The sequence below is a fragment of the Brienomyrus brachyistius genome, unplaced genomic scaffold (genome assembly GCF_023856365.1).
Source record: "Brienomyrus brachyistius isolate T26 unplaced genomic scaffold, BBRACH_0.4 scaffold58, whole genome shotgun sequence".
Classification (NCBI taxonomy): Eukaryota; Metazoa; Chordata; class Actinopteri; order Osteoglossiformes; family Mormyridae; genus Brienomyrus; species Brienomyrus brachyistius.
In genome coordinates, this window is record NW_026042333.1 from 354,375 (window position 1) to 373,136 (window position 18,762).

General features: G+C 47.7%; 2 protein-coding genes across 2 annotated transcripts; both read left to right on the forward strand.

The window, feature by feature from the left end:
• The first annotated feature begins 15 nt into the window (after nt 1-15).
• Nucleotides 16-8,208, forward strand: LOC125724966 (macrophage-capping protein-like). Its single transcript, XM_049001468.1, has 9 exons — nt 16-172; nt 2,417-2,610; nt 2,752-2,906; nt 3,074-3,235; nt 3,724-3,873; nt 5,169-5,255; nt 5,929-6,061; nt 6,828-6,919; nt 7,802-8,208. Exons 2-9 carry the CDS (start codon nt 2,418-2,420, stop codon nt 7,865-7,867), a joined length of 1,038 nt encoding a protein of 345 aa, XP_048857425.1. The 5' UTR covers nt 16-172; nt 2,417; the 3' UTR covers nt 7,868-8,208.
• Nucleotides 8,209-12,972: 4,764 nt separating this feature from the next.
• On the forward strand, nt 12,973-18,108 carry si:ch211-114c12.5 (E3 ubiquitin-protein ligase TRIM39). Its single transcript, XM_049001487.1, has 9 exons — nt 12,973-13,545; nt 13,782-13,862; nt 15,166-15,288; nt 15,447-15,575; nt 15,669-15,797; nt 16,669-16,720; nt 16,946-16,972; nt 17,064-17,090; nt 17,454-18,108. The coding sequence occupies exons 1-9, from the start codon at nt 13,363-13,365 to the stop codon at nt 17,984-17,986; spliced, it is 1,284 nt and encodes a 427-aa protein (XP_048857444.1). The 5' UTR covers nt 12,973-13,362; the 3' UTR covers nt 17,987-18,108.
• Nucleotides 18,109-18,762: the final 654 nt, after the last annotated feature.

Here is an 18,762-nt window from a genome sequence, read left to right on the forward strand (position 1 = left end):
GCCTGCTCTCTGCATCTCAGCGTGCCTGGGGGGCCGGCCCATGACTGCGAAACATTTCCACAGGAAGTCAGTTGCCTTCAAAAGTAAGACGACAAAAAAATCTCCTGCAACAGTATCAGCAGCAGGCAGATTCTGGCAGACCGAGTCCAGCCAGAGCCCCACGACCGACCAGGTAGGAATGCTCCGCAGTTTCTGCCTCTTCCTCCTCGATCATTTTACCGCTTAGTCGAGACTGTAAACTTCTCACTCCCGCTTCTGGATTTTTCGCATATTTGGAAGCAGTTTTGCGGAGCGGCTGCCAAAGCTGCGATGCATCCTCACTGTTATCCTGTCCTCCATAATCTTTTAAAAACCACTTTAAGACTTCAGCACCCTTTGCAGGTTATGCATGTGGCAGTATGCATGCCTGGCAGCAGGGGTGTACTGATTAAAGTGACTTATATTTATATGACAGGAATGAAAGATTTGCCTATTTTATTTTTGTCTCCCTTCAGTTCTCGTTCTTCAAGTGATTCATGTAGCGTTTGGTCTGGGGGTGGAGGGGGGGGGGTGATTACTGAGTTCTTGCTCCACTCAAACTCTCAAGTCAGTCCTAAGAGTCACTCAGAACCAGTTCACTTGCTCATCTATTCGCTTGTCGCGGCACAGCATGGTGGTCACATGACCAAAGACCAGAGGGGTGTTCCACAAAGCAAGAGTTTTCAGTTAGCTGGGTTAACTTAAGCTCGATGTTATCGTCTGACAGGAATGACCTTTACTAAAACTTATGAGGTTAACGCAGCTAACTGAGAACTCTTGCTTTATGGAACACTCTCCATGCTCTTTGGATAACTTTGCATTTCCTGTTACGTTTCTGATTTGACAGGAAATTGAGATTCAGTTGAAAGCAGAGCTGCACCTGTTTATACGGTTGAGGAAAAACGGCACTTTTTACAGTAACTGCAACCGGACTTGACCGGGAAGGAAGGTGCCGGAATGACGAATAGTTAATGGAGCGCAAATTAAAAAAAACACGTAAGGAGTAAGACTGAGGTCACACCACTAGTACTGGGCTAGATTTAATTAAATCAGACTCGTTAATCGTTATCATTCTAAACAGGCCATAGAGGAAAGGTCCGGTCAAGCGTTAGTAGTGATTATCAGGCAACAGATCTTCAGGGGACAGATAGCATGATTAAAGGATGACGAATCTCACCAAGCAGAACGAGGACAGAGAGGGCAGAGTTACGGAGGAGGGGTGCAGCAAGGGTCCCGTCAGGAGCTTCAAGCTGCGGATTTTACGATCGCAAGTTTAATTTGTATTTAGCCGCTGGATTAAGGCTGTTGTGGGTCCGAGTTGCCGTGAGTAACAGCATGGGGTATAATGAGGGCGAACGGGGGCGGATATCGTGACGAGCTTGCCAGCCTTGTGGCCGGGAGCTGGCGTGCCACAGCTCTCAGTCTCAGTCACCTTCCTGCTGCTGCTTTTGGGCTGGGGTGGGGTTCCAGGAACCATCGTAGCATTTGCTCTCCGAGGGTCAGCCCTACACTTTCTACAGATCAAAGCATGAAAACTCAAAACTTGTGTCTCTCCACAATGCAAAGGCTCCATCTTAAATAGTTTCTGTCAGATCTTCCCTGATCTTTCCAGCCATTTCAGAAAAAGTGCACGATGCCGACAGGGGTTCTGAGCTCCCTGCTGACCTACCAGGGAAACCCCACGCCGTAATTTCCTATGAGACAAAGCTTTTCTTTGCTATTTTCCAGCATGACTCATTTTCCTTCTGCCCGGGGCTTCTGTCCGTAACCTGGAAAAGCTTTTGCGCTTTTCTCCGATGTGCTGCCAGCCGCTTAAGATGGAAGGGATTAAAAAAAAACGACCCGTATTCAGTAGGCAGCATACAGAGTAACTTTGCCCACTAAACATCTGCGTTTCTACATTGCCACATCCTTTAGGGGTTTGGGTCCGGTCGCAGAGGAGCCAGCGGTCTGTGTGGACATGTGCTTCTCTCCGCCCCCTTGCCATATCTAGTCCATGCACATTCCAAGTTGTTTTGTACAGCTGACCTTTGTCTGCTGCTCAATCTAAGCATTTCAATTTGTTGTCCTTCCAACTACAAATTTCTCCTAGGGAATTGTCTAAAGCAGGCGTGGGCAATCTTACCCGCAAAGGGCCGGTGTGTATGCAGGTTTTTGGGATAACCTTTAGGTCAGCTGTTCAAACCCAGGTGTGAGGACTCTTCAGCCAATCAATCCTCTAATCAGTAATCTACTTAAGGAGTTGCAGCGAAAACTCGCATACGCTGCGGCCCTTTCTGGGATAAGATCGCCCGCCCCTGGTCTAAAGAGTGACACACAGATGGATAGATAGATAGATGGATGGATGCATGGATGGATAGATGCATGGAAGATCTCATCATGCATCTCCTGCTTTCAGGATGCTCCCCTTCAAGGCGATGCCGGGCCAGTTTGGCCCAGAGGTGCGGGAGAAGGGCCTGAGGGCCTGGCGGGTGGAAAAGATGAAGCCCGTCCCACTGCCGGCCTCGGAGCTGGGCGCCTTTTACAACGGGGACTCCTACCTGGTGCTCAGTAACCGCGGCGATGATGGCATCGACATCCACATGTGGATCGGTGCGTAAAGGCACCCGGGGGACAGGGGTAGGCAGGGGGGGATTAATCCACTTAACAAATTAATCGTTAATGCTGCAATTGAGCATGACGTTCACAGAGGCACCAGCAGAGGGAGCTAACACCCTCCTCTGATCTCCCCAGGAGAGAAGTCCACTCGCGATGAGCAGGGTGCCTGTGCTCTTTTGGTGACCCAGCTGGACACCTTCTTGGGGGGGAACCCCATCCAGCACCGGCAGGTCCAGGGCTACGAATCCCAGGAGTTCATGCACCTCTTCCCCAAAGGCGTGAGCTACAAGGTGAAGGTCCAGAGGACAGAATCTGCTCCTCTCTCCCCCCCCCCATTTCCAAGGCCGAAGATCACGAAATGGTGTCTGCTTCCAGGTCCACGTGTCCTGAGCAGCTGTAACGGGTGCAGCCTGTTCTGAGATGCTCTAACTTCTGCACCTCCCTCAAATGGCCACAGGAGGGCGGTGTGGAGACAGCATTCCGTAAGGCCACACCCAGTGCCGGCCCCGTCCAACGGCTCTACCAGATCAAGGGGAAGAAGAACATCCGTGCCAAGGAGGTGAAGATGAGCTGGGAGAGTTTTAACAGAGGTGACTGCTTCATCCTGGATCTAGGCGAGGTGAGGACCAGATCCACCAATCGCAGACGGCCATCACGGTCAGACGTCAGGGCGCTGAGTAAGCACATTGTGAATGCGCTGGCTCACATGCTCTCGGTTCTTCTGCCACTAAAACGAGGTCCAGGATGGGCCTGGTCATGTCCCAGAAGCCACGTTATAGCAAACTGGTTTGCCGAGGCCTGAAGGGCCTCTTGTGTAAGAGCTTCTGTGTTTGTTCATTGTTCTCCCTTTTATGGAGGATCACCAAGTACTTACAAACATTTTCATGGACTGACTGTGTGCGCCGGTTGCCATGGATACTCCCCACAATATTTCATTCAAATGCGAGAATATCCCTGTGAAACGAATCCATCGCGCACATCACCTGCTGTTCTAAGCATATTGACAGAATGGCTAAAATCTAACGGGATTAAACTGTCCCTGCATGGCCAGAAGACGAGAATGCGAATCAGACAGCGAGTGTGTGCTTGTGTTTCTTTATGGCCTAGACCATCATAGTATGGATCGGCTCCCAAGCCAATTTGTTTGAGAAGCAGAAGGTCCGGGAGATCGCTACGCTGATCCGGGACATCGATAGGCACGGCAAGGCTCACATCACCGACGCCAATGAGGGAGAGGAACCACCTGAGATGCTGAAGGTAGGAGGAACTGTCCTGATCTTCTCAGCTCCATGCTTCTGGGATCCGTGATTTGACCAGCTGTCATTACAATTCTCACCTAGTGAATTAAGTTTCTCTATAATGCATGTGCTTTCGGGTTAGAGCGGCCGGCTACGCACGTGGGTTAGAGCGGCCGGCTGCGCGCGCACGCGGGTTACAGCGGCCGCATGCCTTGCAGCAAAGCCATTTCATCTAGAGCATCAGAGTGGTACCTATATTTCAGGCGTGCGGTAAGCAGATCTAAGCAAAAATAGTTAAAAGACCGTATGATAGTCATACTGACGTCATATCAGCAAAATTACATATCTGACAGTATAGTTTCAATGTCTTAGTATATATCACTGACATGAAAAACTATAACTTTTTATTCATTTAATCTTGGCAATTGCATGTTAATTAAAGGACCATGTGGAGGCCACATTTGGACTATATCATCAGAGCAGAAAACATAGTGTAGGCTGTAATTATATTATCCATCCATCTTCCAAAACGCTTCTGGGTCGCGGGGGGTCCGGAGCCTATCCCGGAAGCTACGGGCACGAGGCAGGGAATAACCCAGGATGGGGGGCCAGCCCACCGCAGGGTAATTATATTATGTTGATAAGGTAATAGAACATTAGTTGAAGCACAGTGGTTTTCAGATCTGCTCTCTGTCTGTAGGAGGGTAAACAAAAATCACAAAAAATATACAGGGCTTGATGTATTATAATTATTATTAATGGTAAAATATCATTATTATTATTACTACAATTGAGCATACACTTCTTAACCTATGTCTGAACTAAATATACATTTATAATGAATTGAAATCATCGGGATTCGAGTCTCCACCATGGCCCCATGTGTGTGGAGTTTGCATGTTCTCCCCCATGTCGTCGTGGGGTTTCCTCTGGGTACTGCGGTCTCCCCCCACAGTACAAAGACATGCTGAGGATTGGGGTTGCCAAATTGCCCATAGGTGTGTGCGGGTGATGGGTTCGTTCCCCGTCTTGCACCCACAGCCTCCGGGATAGACTCCAGACCCCCGCAACCCTGAATAGAAGAAAGAGTTACACAAAATGGACGGATGGATGGATGGATTAAGCAGGCGCTCTGTAATCGATGGCCATTATCAAAGGAAACCTAAGGGCCTGCAGTTGCAGCAACGCGGGGAAGGGGGTCAAGCATGCGGATCCGCGGCGCAGCCACCATGCACATGCCATGCACATGCCTTACATCGTAATATAGTCCCACCTTAACCCAAGGGTTGTCCCGCCTCATCGTGTGATTGACAGGTGCTGGGCCCAATGCCACAGCTGAAAGAGAGCACGGCGGAGGAAGACACCCAAGCAGATGCCTCGAATGTCGCCTCCCTCTATAAGGTTTGCCTTCTGTTTTTTGGAGTAGTGCTTTCAGTCACGGACAGAGAAGGCTCACAGCATGTGACGTTTTCATCACAAATCACTGACAGTTTAAAGACTAGAGGTCGACTGATGTGGGTTTCTCAGCGGCCAGTGCCGGCTAATATTAGGCTGATTATTATTTTTTTTAAGGTGGGACAGTAACAAATAAGCAATACAGGTGCTTGACTTTAAATATTTCATTAACATTAATAACGTGCAAAGCAATGATTTAACTAAATATGAGTCACGCTTTAAACAAGGGCATGTAGCATGTTGATAGAAAATAACATATTCGGTTGGGACCTTTTTGCCGTTTCATGATTCAGTTTTTGACAGACTTGACAAAACAATACATTTCTAAATTGAGATCCTTTCGGCTCTGCGCCAAAGTTACTCATCACGCGGATCCGAATTAAGCGGCCGGAATTAAGGACTCCTACCTTTGGTTGTCAGGGAGATTCGGTTCTGTAGGGGCTGAGAAACCACATTATAACACAGACATAGCGAGAGCTACAATCACATGTATCCATGCACAACCAGCACTGCATTGGTCTTACGGTCTGATTAATCAGCCGATTGCCATGAAATGCTTAAAAACCAGGCAGAGACATTACTGAATTGTATCAAAGAGTGACTGTGACCTTCCCCACAGGTCTCCGATGCCACGGGGTCGATGAAGATGACCCAGGTGTCCGCAAAAAGCCCCTTTGAAAAGAACCTGCTGGTGCGTGACGACTGCTTCATTCTGGACAACGGGGCTAATGGCAAGATCTTCGTCTGGAAGGGTGAGTGGGGTTAGACCGATGTTTCCTTATCTGGTCCTTGGGCCAGGGAGGTGGGAGGGACCATCTGTGGGTCCCCAAGGACTGGATTGGGGGGGGTTGGGGGGGGAGGGGGAGCAGAGGGGGGGGTCGGTTGTATCTCTACAGCTCAGCCGATAAGAGATGCAGCTGGAAGATCTCCAGCTGATCTTCTTCGTGGATATATAGTCGTCTGGTCAAAAATCTAAAATTACCGGCTCATGTAGTTGGACAAGTATCCAACTACTGCTGATCAAATCAGCTTCTGTCAAACCTCTCCCTCGAAGGGTTAAACAGCGTGTTACTTTAAGAAGGAATGCTGTCCTGTTAAATACAACATGAAATGCGGCGAAGCAGTGATGATCGAGCTAGGATAAATCTTAACACCAAGAACGCAAAGACCGTACTTGTGGTCTTGGCAAGACCAGTCTTGCTAACTTGCTTCCCAAGAATGAATTCGGGGAGCGATGAATCATGGGATTGGTCTCGTTCGGCGAGGATGCAATTGATGTATCGTTGATATTTGGGGCAGGGCTAGACCAATATGCTGGGATTTTTACCATCCTCGGAGTACTTGTGTTCTTAGTATTGGAACAGTTCTTCGGCAATGGAAGATGACATAAAAGAGGTGCACGGGAACACAAGTACGGTCAAGTACGCATATTGAGATTCGTCCTTAATCTGATGTGCCGGCATTTTAATTTGCGCATTGTGCATCATTTCAATTGAATGCTTGTGTAATGATTGACAGGGAGTGGAGCCAATGAGGCAGAGAAGAAAGAAGCTTTGAAAATGGCTGACAACTTCATTGAGCAGATGAAGTACCCCCGAATGAGGACCCAGGTAGCCCGCGGTGACACCCGCTCTCACGGCCGAGCCGGCAGTGCGCAGATTGGACGTGCTATTTGTGCATCGCGTCACGGGGCTCACGGTGTAACAAACAGCACAGATTCCCCTCTTCCCGCTCTCTGGCAGGGCTGTATGGTAAAGTCCAGACTGCTAACATGAGCTTCCATGGCTTCTGGCTCAAAGCCACCCTAACAAAGTCTTGGGATAGACTTCAATCCCAGAATGCACTTCGGCTGCAAAGTTCTGGGATAGGCTTCAGTCCCACAGTGACTGTTTTTTCCAACACAGCTTTCATCATGTTAAAGGGATTTAGCTGGCAAGCTTACTAATATCTGAGCAGTGCAGATGTGCATTTGTGTGCCAGGAGTTTGCATGATCTCATTGTGTCATGAGGATTTCGGTAAAAAAAAACATAAGCAGACGGTTACTATGTGGCGTGATTGCGTGTTCCATTGGACTGGCATCTTGGGCAGAGAGCACCGTCTGCCTCTGAGCAAGATCCTCAACCCCACCTTGCTCCAGGGAGCGCTGTCCCTGAATTTAGAAATAATGGAAGTCGCTCTGTACAGGAGCGTCTGCTAAGTGCTGTAAATGTGCATCAGTTCCTGTACTGGATAAGGGGCTTGGAATGGGTATGCAGATGTCATTTACTTTGAAAATGAGCCAACATTTTATATAATTAAAAATAAATCAGACATTTCAACAGGCTCTAGTGAGCCAGTAAAAGCCATCTGGCTACATTAACGTTAATTGTTTATTTGTAGCAACTAGCAAACAGCACTTGCTAAATGAGTGTCAGTGAATGTGTGTATTTTAAATTTTACCCGCGGGCTTCATAAGCTCACCCAGTCACCTTGTCTGTGCCCCATGCTTCAGGTTGAGATTCTTCCTCAAGGCAAAGAGACCATCATCTTCAAGCAGTTTTTCAAGACGTGGAATTAAACGCTGGTCCTGGTTATTCTGACAGCCTGTACCATGGGCCAAAGCAAAACAAACCAAAGCAAAACAAACCAAAGCAAACCAAGGCAAAACAAACCAAAGCAAAACAAACCGGAGAAAAACAAACCAAGGCAAAGCAAAGCAAATACAAATCACTGAAACGTCACCTCTGGATCCAGTTAAATTTGTCACCTGGAAGCCACAGCAATACTGGAAGTTGTTTTATAGGGCCCTCTTTTGTTTGTGAAATTGAGACATTTCACACTCCGCACCTTCAGCTGTGACTTGATCTCAGTGTGTATTTGTGTGCAACAACAAACATTAAACAAATATAATGGCATCAATCAACTGTTCCTGGCTATTATTTTTGAGCTTTTTATGTTAACGTCACATAAAGATAATCATCACAGGCGATATTTTCTCATGCATATGTGGTTGACCATGTTTATTACACAAGTAACAAAGCCGAATGTGTCGTGCTGGAAGTTTTGGTCAGATATTTATCACCCAGCTGTCTGGAAACTGCTGTCACTCTAGGGTGAGCCGCCTTATCTAGGTGTGTGTTCACAGCACGGTGCAATTCGAGGGAACCTGAGGGTGTTGGGTGTACAGATAAGCAGTGGTTTAAAAGATTCCAGATGGAGCATCGGGTGATATCAGGTGCAAACTGTCTGGCGAAGCAGTGACCCTTTGCCAGAGTGATTTCACTGTTTGTCATACCAGAGAGCGGCACTTGTTTTCTTATTAGAAAATTAGGAGGCCTTCATATTCCTCGGGTGCTTCTTCACTCACTCCATCTAATTTTCACGAGAAATGGTGAAACGGCATGATCTCTGTACCTTTGATAGCTGACAGACCGATCTGTGTGCTGATGGGGTGATTTTGCACAGCCAGTTTTCCTCCTCTCCTCCTCCTGCTCCCTACTTACGGCCTGCCCCATGGCTCTGCGTCTCCCCACCCTGCCGGGCCTTGCTCCTTTTTGCTTACCAACTACCCACCAGCTCTGCATCCCCCCCTCCTCTTGAGGCTACCTCCTCACTCCTCCTGCTCTCTCCTTCCCACCCACCACCTAGATCTGCATCTCCCCCTCCTGGCTAGGCCTCCTCCTTGCTCCTCCTCCCTGCTCACCACCAGCCCCCAAGCTATTCATCTCCCCTTCCTGTCTGGCCCTCCTCCTCACTCCTCCTCCTCCTCCTCCCCCCCTAACTGCCTGCTGTGTCCTTGTCCCTTCTCCTTCCCACTTACAACCTGCCCCCCAGCTCTTTATCTCCCCCTCCTGATTGGGCCTCGTCCTTGCTCCTCCTCCTCCCTGCTTACTTCCTCCTCGCTCCTCCTCCCTGCTCACCACCAGCCCCCCAGCTCTTCATCTCCCCCTTTTGGCTGGACCTCCTCCGCATTCCTTGTCCTCCCCACTTACTGCCCACCTCCTAGCTCTTCATCTCCCCCTTTTGGCTGGACCTCCTCCGCATTCCTTGTCCTCCCCACTTACTGCCCACCTCCTAGCTCTTCATCTCCACCTCCTGGCTGGGCCTCCTCCGCATTCCTCGTCCCCCCCCACTTACTGCCCACCCCCCAGCTCTTCATCTCCTCCTCCTGGATGGGCCTCCTCCTCGTTCCTCCACCCCGCTCATCACCGGCCCCCCCAGCTCTTCCTTTCATCTCAGTGCCTGCATTCATCGTGGAAATCCAATTAACAGCTGAGCACTTAATAATAAGCCCCAATATCTCTCTCCTATGTATGACTTTGTTATTTTGCTGATAAGTAATAATGTGTTGCTGATAAGATGAGATACTGCCTGACAGAGGCCGGTAAGGCAGAGCGAGGCAGGTTGTGTTAGGCTTAAGGCTGACTTGTACTTCTGTGTAGAATGCGTGCTGTGGGTAGATGTGTTCCATACACTGCAGCCGGACATGCGCCTCCCCAGAAACGTAGGTACAGGCATCAAACTACAGCATACTAGGCTACCTATGGCATAGATTCTATGCGGAAATATAAATCAACCTTTAGGCTTTAAATTAGTAAATCAAATAGCTACTTGGTTTAGCATTAAATCGTTATGTTCAGCAGTGGCGCCTCTGAGACAGAATTTTAGAATTTAGAGATTAATTGTCATTGTTGACACACCACAGCACACAGTACACAACAACGAAATGCGTCCTCTGCATTGCCTGGTGGGACGCGATAAAGACTAACGTGCAGTATTTGTTCAGTGAATTTAAATACAAATGCATCTCATCACTTACATCACAAGAACATTAATGTAACAGGGGCAGGAATATGCAGATGTGGAGACAGGGATATGAGTGGCATTATCAATGAGCTGTATTACTAACGAGTGGAATTAACATTAACAACCAATTAAGCAGTAAATGATCACTATTATGACACATGCAAAGCAACCTTTCAGAGCAGGGAAGCCCGTTGCTTTAAGGTCCTTAACTTACAGTCCAAACAACCAATAGTGCAAAATGGACTCGCCAGTGACGTTCACTGCTTGAAAAGAAAAGCCGCGCGACGATCTTCAATCTCGGCAAACTTTTAATCTCTAGCTGCTAGATCTAACTTGTAATAATCTGTCCACTTCAGCTAAAATAACAGCAAGCTGATGGTTGAAAAGACCAATAATAAAGTCTGGACGCGAGTCAAATTGATTAGCGTGACATTTTATTGGCTCTTATCAGCAGGGGCCATCCTGATCGTGCCCCCCCCCCCCAATTATTTAAAGCGTGATAAACATGCGTATACAGGTTGCAGCTGCTCACTTGCTTAAACAAACGCCGACAGACTGGACCCATGGACACCAAAGGACGACTGTTAGGGGTAGCAGATGTAGCAGGATATTTGGAATGCATGACAGTGCTACCACTGTATATGTAGTAAATGCACAACAATATTAGTTAGTTGTGATGAAAAATATAAATTGTTAGACTGAATTACTGATTATGTCAGGCGCTGCTCAACAGCGACATCTGGTGGGGCCTGGTTCCCAGCAGCCCCTAATGTAGAGACGCCATTGTTGTTCGGTGTGTAGACCTGGAGTACTGCAAAATCGTTCAAAATCATGCTGGTGTTAAACTACAATATTGTCTGTCAAAGTGCATTCAGTAACCATACAATATACCCAGATATTTGTTGACTTGATTACTAACATAAATGAGCTGTGAAATTTAACAAGGTTCATGAGGAAACGTTTGGGAACTGCAGCTTCGGCCATCGTGCGAGACATCGGCAGGCACGGGGTTTTATGCATGAAACCAGCCCATTTTGTCTCTGCTCTGGGGGAACTTTGGTAAATGGTACCACAGTTCAACTATTAATATCCTGATGAATTTATTATTTACATTTCAAGAAGAAAATAAATAATACATAATGAAGTGGGGACTGCTGTTACGATCACTATCCCAAGTTGCTGGGTCTGATTTCTAGTCATGTATATCCTGGAGTGCCGGGCAGAACACCATGGATCCTGATGAATGTTTATTTATTACTTTAATTCCAGTGCAACATCCTTTCTCCAGGTCTCACATACACAGGTGCTGATGTAGGTGCTTGGGTGTGTATGGGTGTGTGGTCTAAAAGAAACAAAAGTATATGGTAAGTGTACACTCTGCAACTGCCCATAAAAATGTCAGCTTACAACCATACCTGGACATAGCAATCTCTCTGTTACAATCGAACCTGCACGCTAAAGTTAATTATACTAACACAGTATTGCACTGTATAATATGCCCCACGTTATACAATTATAGTCCCTCCCCATTTAAACGTTAACAGAGATCATATGCATGAACTCACATTTAACATACAACTATATTTCGCAACGCGAAAGAAGCGCATTTACTAATTACTTTACCGATAACAGAACGAGTGCTTACAGTTACAGATAACCACTTCTATAACAAGGCGCAAATACAAAGATGCCTAAACTCAATATTTCTCTTACCTTTTAGTCATTTACGCACACGAACATAATGAACTGACACTCGCAGTTAGCCCCGCTACTAACTTCTACTGAACGGAAATAAAACGGAGACCGCAACTAATTCGCGCCGTGCGTGCCCACGTACTACCATGGAAACAATAAACTAATGGCTGCTCCCATGTTAACATTATAAATGGCTTAACGAAACCAGCTAAATAAGAATTTCAGTTACTAAATTACTACTTGTAATATGAAATCATGTTTTTATGATTAAATATGAACTTGAACACTGATAAATGGCCATAAACATTATCTTTCCTTTGTGTGGTTCTGTAAATACGGGGCTAGGTCCAGATTACAAGCAGTGGCTTTTTTATTACCTGTTGTTACTGTGAGTCCATCTCTAGCCTGCAGGAACGCAGCCAGGGCGCAAATCAACGTCGAGCCGCGCGTCTCTTTGAAACGCAGCTCTGCCGCAGCGTCCAAAGGTCTCCGCGATACGCACGACCTGAAATGGGCAGGAGTGAGAAACTGCCGGTACATTTGGTCCAGATCTTCATGACAGACCTTAATCGCCTTCATCCCGCGTTTGCACAGGGTGAGACTATACAGTCACTCTCAAATATACATAACTAGTAATATTTATTTCTTTATATATATTAAGTCCTGTTTAAAATAATAATAATGGGATTTGTGCATACTTTGTCGTTACTTGAATTCACATTTATGTGATGTAACTGTAACATATATACTGGATCGTTCTGTGACGGATTTTTTGATGTTGCGAAAGGTTGAGAATTTTGAAAATATATTGTTCTGTTCCATTTATTTTTTTGATATGCATTCTTTTTTTTTTAACTCTAACTTAAGTATAACCTCATTTGTATATATAGGCTGTTACTTATTTCAGTTTGAGCTCAAATCAGTGCAGATTATAGCGTAGATTTAATCCAGTTTGCTCCTGTTGCGCTAGTTAGAGAGTTTCTCTAAAATCGCCCGTAGCATACGACTGGATGTACGTGCGTGTGTGTTTCATGCTCTGGACTGGCAATAAGCGTAGGGCGCACCTACAGTCCTGGGCTACCTGCGATAGACTCCAGGTCCCAGTGCGACTGACTGTGATTAGACGTTTGATGGGAGATGGATGGATGGAGTCTGATGAGATTCCGATCACATATAAGTCGCTAAACTTTATTTAAAGGAAGAAGATGGAGCTGACCAGCCTGAAGGGCATTCGGAAGGAGAGGAACGTCAGTGAGTCCAATCCTCTCCACCTTTGGGAAGGAGTTCATGGATCAGCTTTGCACTTTTGTATATAGCAACTGTATGAATTAAAAATTTACATCCAGTTGATGTTTAAATTGATCATTATCGGAGTCGAAATGTCACATTTTACAAAAGATGCCAGTCTGGACAAGAAGCCATCACATTTGAGGTGGGGGGGTCACAGGTTTACGCAAAGAGCCAAAGAATTGGCCCCAGTACTGATGGCTAGTGATGTAGGGGGGTCCTGGCTACCTCGGGGCCACTGCCCCCCTACCATGATCAATCTCACCATCACATGCAGCACTATAAATGAATCTGTGGCCCCGTGATCAGTCACACATTCCGCTACTTTGTGCCGGTCGCTCCCTAGGGTTTGACACCTCCCAGAGCGCCTCGATCGGGGCCGTGCGCTGGACCCTTCCGGAAGAGGACACCCAGGCCCACAGCTCGGTGCCCACCACCTTCAAGAATAACTCCGCCTCCAGAGCAAACGTAGGTTAGCGGGTGAAGGGCGGTCCGAGGAACTCGGCCGGAGAGTGAGATGGAGAAAAGTGTTAAAAAAAAAAAAATACAGAGGGAAATTTCAAGGGGGCAGATGGGTGGATAGATAAAATGATGAATGACTGGAAAGTGTAAGGAGGAATATTAAGGGAGGATAACTTGGTTTGAAGGGTGTGGTGTTCATATTTGAATCTCAACTTTGACCCCCCCCCCCCAAACTTAACCAGGGACTGAGGAACCTGCGAAGTCTTCAGGACTGCGTAAAGTTCATCAACCAGTGGAAGGAGCAAGTCGACCAACTCTGCAAGGTAGGCCGACTGGATTGGTGTGGGTCAGGGAGAGTGACCGTGAGGAGCAAGGCGCACGATGGAAAGTGGGGGCAAGTGAGACCCATTCTCCATACCTATCCTACTGGGAGCAGTCGAGGCTTTCCAGCTCTCCCAGTCTGCGAGCACTCAGGGAGGAACTTGGTCCAGTCACGATCATTTTTAGTTTGATTTTGGTGTCCAGGCAAAATTAAAGCCCGTACAGATGCAGCCCTCCTTAGATGAAGACCTCCTTGCCTGGTTGAAGTGCAGTTGGAGCATGACGTCTCTTACTCTCCTCTTCATCCTAACCTGTGGGAACCGTTTCCATATTTTATCTCTGGCCTAAACCCAAGCACGTATTCTGTTTACTTCAGTCCCCAAACCTAACCTTTAATTCTCTTCCCCGTTTCAGTCTGACTGATAGTTCTCCACTTCCTCTAATTTCCTTGAAATATTTTCCAGTATTCTACATACATTCTTACTCCCTCCTTCACCCTAAACTGAACCTTTTTTTATCCCCTTGAAAGTTCCCCCCTTCTTGGCCTAAACCTAACTAAAGATTTCCTCCATTGATTTCCCTAAATCTATAGCATAACTTTCACCCCTCATTTACACATCCCCCGTCTCGGTCCTAAACTTAACCTTTCTTTTTTTTAGCTTAATCTTAACCTTTTACTCACTGAATTACAATTTTGTACATTCTGATTCTTGTCCATTAACAATTAACCTTTCAATTAAACAATTCTATTATTGTCCTCTTCTTCTGGCCTAAACCGTACTGGATATACTTTTTTAATCCAGTCCCTAAACCTAATCCTAAAACTAATCTTTCACTCCACTTTTACTTTATGGATATTCATACCCCCCTTTTCATTCTAAATTCATTTTCACTCCCTTTTCCTTAATCTTAACTCCTAACTTACTAATGAATAAGTTCAGCCAGACCATCACCAGGACCACAGTATGGCAGTATTGTTACTCTGTCATGCAAGAGCAGAGCTGAAATGACAGTAATGATGAATCCATCTGCAGCTTCCAGTCAGTGGACTGGGGACAAAGTCCAAGGAAGGAGAGGAAGATTTTATGGGTGTTAATTGGGTTTTATAGACACATACAAGCTGGGGCTGTGAGGTCAATGGGCAGCTCGTGTGCTGATACCACAGCCAGGTCTTGCCAGTCACTACTTATCATATTATTTACAACACTTCAGGTCACGTAGGTTCGGCCATTGATTGGCGTGAAAGGCCGGAGCGGTGGGGGGGGATGGGGTAATACACTGGATGCAAATGCTGTGTTCCAGCAGGGCGGCGCAGTGGCCGAGAGCACCAGTAGGGCGGCGGAAGCGGACCCAGGCACCACGCACAGCCTGGAGGAGTGCAGACGACTCATCCTACAGTGGGCGAAGGAGCTGAAGCAGGTGGACATGGTGAGTGGTGCAGGGGGTGTGTCTTGGGGGGGGGGGGGGGGTCTGGTGACCATGTCCAAGATGATGGTGGGAGGGGCCAAGGCAAGCAAAGTTGTGGATGATTTCTGAGAATGTTCCATGAGGCACCCCAGCATGACACTGACCCTACCTGCCCACAGATGATCTCCCCGTGCTTCGAGGAGGATGAGGATGAAGGGAAGGAGAAGCAGGAGTGCAGGAAGGAGAAGGCAGAGCCCCTGCAGCAGAGGATCATGGAGTGGGCAAAGGAGCTGCAGACTGTGTCGGAGGTCAGGGCTCGTTCGGATGGGTAGGCGTGGCTCACTGCTGTATGGAGTGGTCTACATTATCATGGCGAGGGGGTGACACGTCTGTCCCTGCAGAACTGTGGCATCCCGCAGGAGGAACTGGCTAAGCTGCTCCGTCACCTGGAAGTGAGGAAGAGGAGGCTGATGAGCCTTCTTCCCTTCCTGGAGTTCATCACCTGGTGTCTGCTGAAGGAAGACAGTAGGGTAAAGGGCCCCCACCCACCATTTATATCACCGTTGTGTGTTCCGTTGTGTCCATGGAGACACAGACATATACACATACACAGGGATTTATCAGCAAAAAGGAAGACTGAGCTTTGGAACCCTCCCACGGTTGGGATTATCACATTCCTCAGTAAACAAGTGCAGCCTGCTGTTTATTGGTTATTTAATCGGTTCGCGTGATGTCAAAAAAAATAAACGACAGTCATGATGATGTTACTTAACAATGACAGTCACGTAGCAATAAAGAAACATTGCAACAATTTACTTTCAGAATTCGATTCTCTGGAAGCTTGGTGAAAGGATATTGAATGTTTAATGGGCGCTCATCCAATCTCAACATTGGCTTCCTCAGGGTCTAAACGTCTGCCATGGAACTGGTCATTCTAAATATATCTCCTGAATTTTGATACGATGTGATACATAGTAACAATTTCATAGAACATACAGTGTAACCCTGCTGAAGGGATCAGCTTATTTAACTTCTAATAAGGGAGCCCCGAAAGAATACTTCGTAAAATCATAAACCGGGCCACAAAAGAACAGAGGCGGAGATTTCAGGTCCAGAAAGTAAAAATCCAGACCAAGATTTTGTTTCAACCAACCAGTGCAGCCCACCTCTGCAAAAGAGAGACTAATTAGGTCATTAAAATGTGGTCTGAAATGACCTCAGTTATTACCATGATTATTCAGCGGTGACTTTTCTCTGGAGAACCGTCATTGGCTTATATTGCCAGTGATATTTGAGCGATTGAGTACTGCAGTGTCCTGACTTGACCGCAGCTGGACTCCTGCCTTCACTCTGTGTGTTGTTGTGTCTCCTGCCCACCCACCCCCCCCCTCCCCTCCGTAGACATCCATCCCCAAGCTCTGGCTCCTGACCAAACAGCGCACCTGGAAAGTTGGTGAGTATCTCGGTCCCCCTCCTCCCCGGAACATGCATTCTTGAGCAGCATTTTGTGTGCATGCGCGTGACTGGGTCAGGGTGGGGGGGCGGGCCTTCCGGCATATCTACCTGGGCATTGGACGCCCCGGGATGGCTGCCGAGCGGTCAGGTGTGGCGTGAGACAGGAAGCTTCATGCGGTCCTGCCGCGTTTAACCTGAGCTCTGATCCTGCGTGTTTTCACAGGGACACGGAATTACATTCCAAATTCAGGTAATCCGCCTCCTCCCCTTTATTTCCAAACGATGCTATGGATTGTGTTACACTGATTTACTGTCCCGTCTCTCCCCAACGCCCCCTACAGTTTGGAGCTGGATCTGCAGTGCGGCAGGTAATGAAATCCTCCGCTGACTGGGCAGTAAAGGTGCCTGGTAGTAATGTCAATGACCGACTACTCCCCGCAACTTTCTCCTTCATGACATTCCTTTAGAAATCAGGCTGGCCCTTTGCCTCCATAACTAGTTTAAGAGTCTAACAACATTATGAAATGGGTGGGGCATGGGATTTTTCATTGCTTTTGTTAAAAACATTGATCTAAAGCAGTTTGTCCATCTATCTTCAAGGGTAGGTGTCACTCTGAATATCTTTATATAGCTTATATATTAATATTTTTAGCTGAATATGTGGGCAGGGCTAAAACCAAGCTCCACCCATGCCACTCACCCCCTTCCCTAATGCCACTTCCACCCCGCAGAGGAGGTTACCCTGGACCCCCTGACCAACCACCCCTGGCTCCAGCTGTCGGACGACCGCAAACGGGTGCAGGAGGGCCTGTCAGCGGCAGAGCTGCCCTTCAGCACCCAGCGCTTCGACGGCTGGCCCTGCGTCCTCGGCTGGGAGGGCTTCTCGTACGGCCGCCATTACTGGGAGGTGGACCTGGCCAACAATGGCTACTGGCGCCTAGGCCTGACCACGGGCTCATCCAAGCGGCATGGCCGCTTCCCCATGGCGCCCTCTGCTGGATTCTGGACGCTGTGGAAGAGCACGCGGCAGTTCTACGCTTGCACGACGCCGGAGACGCCTCTGCCGCCCGACATGGCGCCCCGCCGCGTCGGCGTCTACCTGGACTACGAGGAGGGTCAGATCTCCTTCTACAATGCCGACGCCAAGTCGCACATCTACACGTTCATCGACACCTTCCGCGAGACCCTCTACCCGCTCTTCGCCCCGCTGGATGGACGCACCCTCATCACCGTCTCCTGCCCGAAAGCCACTGGCGCCCCCTAGTGGAGCCCTCCAACCCCCAGCGACACTCCACTCAGGAACTCGGAATTACAGGCCAAGCTCACCCTCCACCCCCAAAACACCCAGAGGATTCGCACGAAAAGCGATCACCCTGGCAAAGCTGCACCCCCGCCGCCTTTTCCCAGCATGCATTGCACTCACAGTGACCCACTGTGTGCCGGAATATTCCTGGCAGGTGGGGGGGGGGGTTGGGGGCGGTGGGTACGTGGGCCTGCAGAGGCTTCTGTCGCCAACACACCCGGAACAATCACAAACAAAGCCGAACTGAAACAATGGCCGACAGAAATATATCAAAAAAATACAAGCGACCAGCCGCTCCACATAAGATCTCATATATGTTACATTGTCGGCAAATTTTCATTTACTGTTCATCTCAGACCATAGTCCAAGCATACAGCATGTGGTTCAAAGTGTGATTATGTGACTGGCCCCCAGCTGGACTCAGACTTTACCTCAGATCATGACATATTAATCCCGGTTTATTCACCATAGCTTTGATTTTCGATTATTCACAATGTAAATGACAAATGATGTTAAATCCTTTATCTTCCATTAGCACAAGTACAGGTACATTGGAATGCTTCTCTTCACTGACTCCATCTTGCTCTGCCCCTGGAGCTGGGGATTAAAAGCCTTGCTCAAGTGCCCAAGTGACTGTTGTGCTGGGGCTCAAACTGCCGATCTTTTGATCGTGGGCACAGAGACTTAACAAACTTCATGAAAAACAAACTTTCTGTAGGAGAGACTGCAATATCATG